The sequence below is a fragment of the Carcharodon carcharias genome, chromosome 2, assembly GCF_017639515.1.
Source record: "Carcharodon carcharias isolate sCarCar2 chromosome 2, sCarCar2.pri, whole genome shotgun sequence".
Taxonomy (NCBI): Eukaryota; Metazoa; Chordata; class Chondrichthyes; order Lamniformes; family Lamnidae; genus Carcharodon; species Carcharodon carcharias.
This window is the reverse complement of record NC_054468.1, coordinates 17345041-17353973: the sequence shown is the minus strand read 5'-3', so window position 1 is coordinate 17353973 and position 8933 is coordinate 17345041. Positions and strand designations below refer to the sequence as shown.

Sequence of the window (8933 nt, the reverse complement as noted above, 5' to 3'; positions counted from 1 at the left end):
GTACTTTCCCCTACTTCAATGCCCTTCCACTAACTAGTGCACACAGCTTACTGTACCTCAGCCTGTTTCTTGGGTCCATGTCCCTTAATGACCTTGGCATGCAAAAAACTATCAATCTCAGATTTCAAGTTATTAATTGATACAGCATTTACTGGGTTTTGCAATCCACCATGTCTTGTGTGAAGATGAGTTTCTCAATTCCTGTCCTTCATGGACTGCCTCTGATTTTTATGGCTATGTCTTTGCCATCAATTGCTTTCAATATCCGAAAGACCTCAATCAAATCTCTCCATAATTTTTATATTTCATGGAACATAAGACTGGCATACATGATAGATTCTAATAATCAAACACTTGGAGCTTGATAACTTACTGGTGGACCTGGTGCTGTACTCCCTCCAAGGGAAATATATCCTTTCCAAGGTATGGTATCCACAACTAAACTGTACACAATAGTCCAGATGTGGTCCAACTAGAGCTTTGTATAGCTGTCAGCTCATTAGTGAGAGGCCATTCACATCAGACCAATGAAAGCCAGTTCAGGATATTTCCTGAATAACTAGGAGTTGTGGGGGATTCCAAACACTGGAAGATGGACAGGTACAAAAATAATTTTAAAAATCTAATGCAATGTTTGCCTTTATCTTGAGGGGGCTGCAACAGGAAAGGGTGGATGTTATGATACCATTATTTAATTCTCCCCATGAATTAATTCTAGACCACATCTAGAGGCCAGTGTTTGGTTCTAGGTTCCACAGCTGAAGGATAGGTTAACCTTGAAAATTGGGCAGCACAGATTCACCAGACTGGTTCCCAGGCATAAAGGGTGAAAGAGGTCAGGCGCCACAGACAGGGAATTATAGAATCATGGAAATTTACAGCACAGAAGGAGGCCATGTTGGGCTCATTGTGTCTCTGTTAGCCAAGAAAGCACTATCTAGGCTAATAACACTTTCCAGCTCTTGGGCCGTGGCTGTGTAGTTTATGTTGGTTTAGATACATATCCACGTACTTTTTAAATGTGATGAGGATTCCTACCTCTGCCACCCTTTCAGACAGTGAGTTAAACACCCATCAACCTCTGGGTGAAAAAGTTTCTCTTTAGGCCCCCTCTAATCCTGACAATTACTTTAACTCTATGCACCCTTGTTATTGAACTCTCTGCTAAGGGAAATAGGTCCTTCAATCCACATTATCTAGGGCCTTCAATATTATATACACCTCAATTAAATTTTCTCTCAGCCTGCTCTGCTCCAAAGAAAACAACCCAGCCTCTATACAATCTTTTCTCATGGCTAAACCTCTATTCTCCTGTCCCACAGGCAGGACAAGCCCAGCAGAGGTGACGGTGGCACAATGGTATACAGTCGGGAATGCATTGTCCTTGGAATCCTCAACATCAACTCCGGACCCCGTGAAGTCTCATGGCATCAGGTCAAACATGGGCAAGGAAACCTCCTGCCGATTATCACATACCACCCTCCCTCAGCTGATGAATAAGTGCTCCTCCATGTTGAACACCATTTGGAGGAAGCACTGAGGATGGCAAGGGCATAGAATGTACTCTGGGTTGAGGACTTCAATGTCCATCACCAAGGGTGGCTCGGTAGCACCACTACTGACCAAGCTGGCCAAGTCCTAAATTACATATCTGCTAGACTGGATCTGTGGCAGGTGGTGAGAGAACCAACAAGAGGGAAAAACATACTTGCCCTCATCCTCACCAACATACCTGCTGCATCTGTCCATGACAATATTGGTAGGAATGGTGGTGGTGTCAGGGACATTATCTGCAAGGTATGATTCCGTGAGGACGATTATATCAGGCTGTTGCTTGACTAGTCTGTGAGACAGCTCTCCCAATTTTGGCACTAGCCCCCAAATGTTAGTAAGGAGGACTTTGCAGCATTGACAGGGCTGAGATTGCTGTTGTCATCTCTGGTGCCTAGGTCAATGCCAGGTTCACGCCACACAAGTGTCAGGCAATGATGATCTCCAATAAGAGAGAATCCAACCATCACCCCTTGATGTTCTATGGCACTACCATCACTGAAACCCCCACTATCAACATCCTGGGGGTTACCATTGACCAGAAACTGAACTGGAATAGCCATACAAATACTGTGGCTACAAGAGCAGGTAAAAGGTTACGAATTGTGCAATGAGTAATTCACCTCCTGACTCCCCAAAGCCTGTCCACCATCTACAAGGCACAAGTCAGAAGTATGATGGAATACTCCCCACTTCCCTGGATGAGTGCAGCTTCCAAAACACTCAAGAAGCTTGACACTGCCCAAGACAAAGCAGCCCGCTTGATTGGCACCACATCCACAAACATTCATTCCCTCCACCACTGATGCACAGTAGCAGCAGTGTGTACCATCTGCAAGATGCACTGCAGGAATTCACCAAGGCTCCTTTGGCAGCATCTTCCAACCCCATGACCACTACCATCTAGAAGGACAAGGGCAGCAGACACATGGGAACACCACCACCTGGAAGTTCCCCTCCAAGTCACTCACCATTCTGACTTGGAAATATATCGTCGTTCCTTCACTGTCATTGGGTCAAAATCCTGGAACTCCCTCCCTTACAGCACTGTGGGTGTACCTACACCACAGGGACTGCAGTGGTTCAAGAAGGCAGCTCACCACCACCTTCTCAAGGGCAATTAGGGATGGGCAATAAATGCTGGCCCAGCCAGCGAAGCCCAAATCCTGTGAATGAATAAAAAAAAAGTATCCTTGTACATCTCTTTTGTGCCTTCTCCAGTGCGATCACATCTTTTCTGTTATGTGGTGACCAGAAATGTACACAGAGATTTAGCTATGGCCTTAATGGTATCTTATAAAGTTCTAGTATAAACTCCTTCCTTCTTTGTTCTATGGCTTGGCTAATGAAGGAAATTGGCCATGCACCTTATTAACCACCTTATCTACCTGTCCTGCTACCTTCAGGGATCACTGTGCAATCCAAGGCCCCTCTGTTCCTCTACATGTGTCAGTATCCTAACAGTCACTGTGTATTTCCTTGCCTCGTTTATCCTCTCCAAATATATTACCTCACGTACCTCTGCATTGAATTCCATTTGTCACTTTTTACCCACCTGACCAGTCCACTGATATCTTCCCGCAGTCTACAGCTTTTCACTATTAGACACACGACCAATTATTTTATGATCTGCAAACTTGGTAATTATGCCTCCTACGTTTAATTCTAAAAGCAGCTTAAGACCTCAACCATTTTGGCAAAGTAAGTAAGCGGCATCCTAAATATTGCTAAATCCCACCCGGTTCTCCAACAGATGTTCATCCAGCAGCTCTGCTTTAAAAGATACAAACTGATCCCAGTTCAGTCATCTTCTCTGAACATCTCTTCCGTGTGGCCACTATCTTTTGGAGATACAGTGTTTTCCTAATCTTTAACCTCAGTTGAGATGATGTGGATTGGGTTGAGTTCAATGCAGAGTAGATGGCTCATGAACTCTGGAAAGAATGGGTTGGCTTTATCAAACGGCCTTTTCTGGTCCCTAAAATTCTTCTTAATCTAACAATTCCATATGAAGGACAAAGCTAACAAAAATAATTATTTCGCACACAAGTAATAAGCCAAATCTCCAATAAGCAAATGATTATTTGTTTGAATTCAACATCGCAATAGTTTCTCAGGTCTTGTTAATGTGTAGAAACTGAGTTAGAAAGATAATGCGTTGCATTTTATGTCTAAAATATCCCCAAATGACAAAGATATTCCTCTTTTACATTTTGTTTACCACGGCAGAGAGTGCAAAAAAGGTTGACAATGATTGATTCCAGAAATAGAGGGGTGGACTGTTAAAGGAGAAAGAACACCCTTGAAAAGAGAAGACTATGGGATGAACGAAGAGAGGTCTTTAAAATTATGAAAGGTTTTGATCGAGTGGGCACAGTGGGCTGAATTTTAAGTGCCCTCAGCGGGTGTGTTTCCTGTGGGACTGTGGTGGGGGGGGGGCATGTAAAATAGGATGGGGGCCATCCCACCACTTTCCCACCCACCCCTGTGCTCACCCCCATAATATGGGGTTGTGGGGGTGGGGGGTGGGGGCAGATGGGCAGTGAAATCGGCAGCCCGCCTGCCATATTAAACTGACCAATTAAGGGTCAATTAGGCTTGTTATCAAGCCTAATAATACGCTGCCCATGCCATAATGCATTGGTTGTGGGAAGCAGGGCAGGAGCGGGAAGCCTGATTTTTAACCTGAAATGGTTAAAGGGCGGGAAGTGGGGGAGATGGTGATAGGGCAAAGCCTTTTGGAGGTTGCCCTTTGCCGATCGCAGGATGGGCCCCCCCCCCCCCCCCTCACCTTTAGACTCAACCACCTCTTCCTTCCGACCCACTCCCTCACCTAAACCCACCCTCTCCGCCCACTGCCCCTCTACTTAATGCTCCTAAAGCCTCCTGGCCAAAGACCCCGGACTTACCTGTTCTGAGATTCTAGGCCTTGGGTTCCTCTCTTCAGCTACAGTCTCAGGAGACATCACTGACGCCTTCCTGGCACTGCTGGGACTAATGGAGCTACACCAATTGGATTGGCCAGCAGCTCCAGAGGGTGGGACGTCAACCCCAATGAGGGGGCGGAGGTCCTACTCGGCTTTTGTTAATGAACCCCACAGCGCTTTATTGCTGTGGGGCTAGTGGGCGTGGAACCAGTTACTTTTGTGCCGATGTGATTTCTGGTGAGTTTGGAATTGGGGGGTTGGTGGTGCCAGGGCGTGCCATCTGCTTATCACCCTACCCAGGGATAATGTTTCCACTTCTGCGGAAGAGCAAGGCCAGAGGACATCAATATAAAATAGTCTCCAAGAAATCCAATATGGAATTCAGAAGAACAGTCTAAACCCAGAGACTAATGAGAATGTGGAAGTCGTTACCATAGGCTGAGGTGGATAGTACAAATGTTACACAGTATATGAGGGAAATGGGAATAGACAACTATGCTGATCGACTTAGATGGGGAAAAAGAGGTTCGAGTGGAGCATAAACACTGACTGGGACTGATAGGACCAAATAGCTTGTTGTTGTGCTGTATATCTTGTGTAATCATACATAGCTTTGGAGGACAAAGGAATCTAAATCTGGAATCTGGGAACTAAACCCAGTATAGGACAGCATCCACCTACACAAAGGTTTCTAGGATTCCATGATACAAGCTGTGACCAGAAAACGCAAAACAACTTGACATTGCTGTGTCACATCATTGTAATAAATATCGGACCAGATCTTCCTGTCTCCGGATAGTCAGAGACTGACATATCTCAGAAGATGTACTCGGAACCCCTCAGGATTTTGAATGCAAAGAGTCCACAGGAATTCCCTGAGATGTTAAAACTTTGGAGTCAGAGACTTCGGACTGTTCCGAATTATTTACCTGGATAGTTACCCAGGAAATGTTAGTCAGGATAAAACCTCATCTAATACCTGGGTAACTATTTGACTGACCCCCAATTACTGACACTGACCCCACTGACAACCCCCAACAACCCAACCGTTCCCCCAACCCAACCTGACTAACTGACTAGCCTTCACTACCAGAGTCCTCCCCCAACCCCTGTCTCCCCTGACTGGCTCCCAACGGTCCCCTAAGCCCAACCTGATTAGCCTCCGACCTGATCTGACTGGCTCCACTACCCGATTCCTCCCCCTTGACTTCCTCGACCCAACTCCGCTGTGACCCACCTACCCAATCAGCCACCTGCCCACCTACCACTCTATCCACCTCATCCACCTACACAATTCACCCATGTAACTCTCTACCCACCTCAGGCACCTCACTGCCATTCCTCCCTACCTACCCGCCACTCTACCCCCTTACTTACCCTACCCCTTACCCACTTACCTTACCCACTTATCTCCATTACCCACTAGCCTTACCCACCCTACCCCTTTACCCACCCTACCCCCTTACCCACTCTGCCCCCATCACACACTTACTTTCTCTCCGTAGCTGTTTTCAAAGTAGCTTTGGGACATTTAAACTCTTTACTTATTGGAATACTGACTGCTTACCAGCTAGTGCCGTAAAAAGGGGGCATGGCTTCTGTGTGGATCATCTGCTCCTGACGAGGTTTTTGTACAGGGTCAGTTGTGAAGGATCCTTCATCGGGTGACTGCCCTGAAATATCAGTGGAATGGAAGTGTGTAATTTTTTATGTCTGATCAGTGTCAGAAATAGATTTCCAATCCTGATTGGAAGATCTGGGCCATTCCTATTCTTTTGTAATTTGAGTTATATTGGTTGTCAAACCAATATGATGTATGATCAAATAAAGTTGTGCATAATATATACTTTTTTGGCTTGAATGCAAGTTGCTAGAGCATGAAAGTGCATTCTCCTTCCAAAATGTTTGCATTTATACCTTTCAAAACACTTGTTTCTTTCACAGAGCCATCCAATTGGTCTTACTCCCCCTGCTCTTTCTCCTTAAACCTGCAATTTTCTCTCCTTCAGAATATGTTGGCTCCTGCAGATGGATGGTCATCAATATATATCAATGTGAATGATGGTCTCTTGGCTAAATGCTTTTGGGGAGACCATATCCCTGCCAGGTAATATCACCTTCAAGAAAGACAGGGAAAATGCTGGAATTTAAAAAACAGATTTGCTGAACAGTTTTCATGATTACAGTGCCCCTTTCATACAGAACCAAAACAGAATGAGAAACAAGTATTTGTCCTTGTTAAGCATCAAACTGTTGTGCAAGTTGGGTGAGCACTGCTGATAACTGCTGAATGTGTCCTGCTTTGTTCCTTCCATGGATGCATTTTTCAATCCATTGTGGAGTTTCACATAGAGCTGGTGTACTTGGCCACCGCCTTTGTCCCTTCCGACACGGCGTGCTTGGCCAGTTCCCCGGGCAGCAGCAGGCGCACGGCGATCTGGATCACCCGGGAGCTGATGGTGCTGCGCTTGTTGTAATGGGCCAGGCGGCAAGCCTCACCCGTGATGCGCTCAAAAATATCGTTCATGAGCGAGTTCATGATGCTCATGGCCTTGGAGGAGAGGTCGGTGTCGGGATGAACCTGCTTCATCACTTTGTAGATGTAGATGGAGTAACTCTCCTTCCTTGACCTTTGCCACTTCTTGGCGCCCTTTGCTGCTGGTTTCTTTAAGGCTTCCTTATCTGCCTTTTTGGGAGCTGGTTTCTTCTCATCAACCATCTTCAATTCATCACGTAGGTGGAGCGTCCACTCAATGTCTGACAAGTCTGAAGAAATGAAGTTCTGGAATACATTAGGTGCTGAACTAAGCCCATAGGGCATTCTGCAGTACTGAAAAATGACCTTCATGTGTAAAACATGCTGCAAAATATCGGCTTTGCTCTATTAGTTGTATCTGAAGATTTCTGCATTGCGTGCCGAGCTTCGTAAAGACTGAGGAGGTATGAAATGATAGTCTTTGGATCTTAGGAAGTGGATACTTATCTGGAATGATTGTTTAGTCAACTGCCTTAAAGTTGATGCATAGACTAAGTTTCCCATTTTCACGTCGCACAATGACTAGGTTCGATATCCACGGCAACGAGTCAGTTTACTTCAAGTCGTTTGCAGTTCCTGTGACACTTTGGCATGGACTGCAAATGACAAACATCTCAAATTTTGCAAAACTGGTTGAATTAATGTGTCAACGCGAGAAGCAAGACAGCACCCCTTAATCTCCCCAAACCCAATAAATAAGGTGTATAATTTGCATCATCCATCATGTTAATGTGTGTTTCAGTGGGGTCTGTAAGTTTGAAGCCAAGCTTATCAAATAGATTTGCCCCGTAAAACTCCTGCCTTTAGCTACTGAGAACGTGAACCTGTCTAGGTGATGCTTTTGTAGTACACTGGGACCGCAATCGTTCCCAATACCAGAATAATCGAGTTATCATATCTTTGAAAAGTGTCTGTCACAGGAGTGAGAGCATGTGGCAAAAAGTACCCATGGTTGAATTTGTGGCTCAATATAATTAATTTTATGCCAATATCAATGAGACGCGACACTGGGTTGCTCACGGCCTTAACTGAGCAGTCCTGAAAATTACCCGGTGCTTTACCATCCTTAATTGTATATACATGCCATACCTTACTCTCAGGAAGAGACCTCTCCATGTGTCAAAACCAATGAGATCCTCTTCTTTGACCTGCACACTTTTTGCAGAGTGACTTCACTTTAAGCATGAGTTTCACTTTTTCCCTCAAGCTGGGCATGGTGTTGTGAATCCCTGAGCATTTCCACAATTTGGGCAGAGTTTTAAGGGTAACTGGCCATCATGGGGCACATATTGATGAGACTGTTGAGGTCTCTTTGCCATTAACCCTTCCACTTGAGCCGACAGGAAAAGCTGTGTCTGTGACCCTAAGTCTGAATGTGCAATTCTCTGTAACCTCTTCCAATCTAACATGGCAGATTCAATGTGGACTGCTAAAGTCATGGCTTCTTCCAAGGTTAAGTCATTGTCCCTCATGAGTAGGTGTTCCCAAATTCATGGAATTGAAGTCTTTTAGTTAATTGGTCACGAATTACTTACTGTGCCAAATCTACGCATGGAAGCCAATTGCTGTAATGCTGCCACATTTCTCTGGCATTTCTGGCAGAATGTATATCGCTTGATCATCACTTTTCTTTGGCCCAAAGTATTTATTGTTATGATCCCCAGATGAGGTTACCACTGGACAAAACATTTCCCAGGGTGGAACCCAAATTGATAGATTCTAACTTTTATTTGTTTGTTTGGATCCATGGCAAGGAGTTACTGAACAGAGTCACTGGAGTGAGCTAATGGCCTTATAACAAAAGCATAAAACATTAATTAAACTAAGAAAATATGAACCATTTTACAATACTCCTTGACTCATAACTATACCTTTACAGATATATACAGATTTGTAAGGATAACGCAAGTTACAAAAAC

General features: G+C 44.8%; 1 protein-coding gene across 1 annotated transcript; it reads right to left on the bottom strand.

Moving 5' to 3' along the window:
* Positions 1–6822: 6822 nt before the first annotated feature.
* Positions 6823–7299, bottom strand: LOC121287027 (histone H2B-like). The gene has a single exon (XM_041204466.1). It carries the CDS (start codon positions 7297–7299, stop codon positions 6823–6825), a length of 477 nt encoding a protein of 158 aa, XP_041060400.1.
* Positions 7300–8933: the final 1634 nt, after the last annotated feature.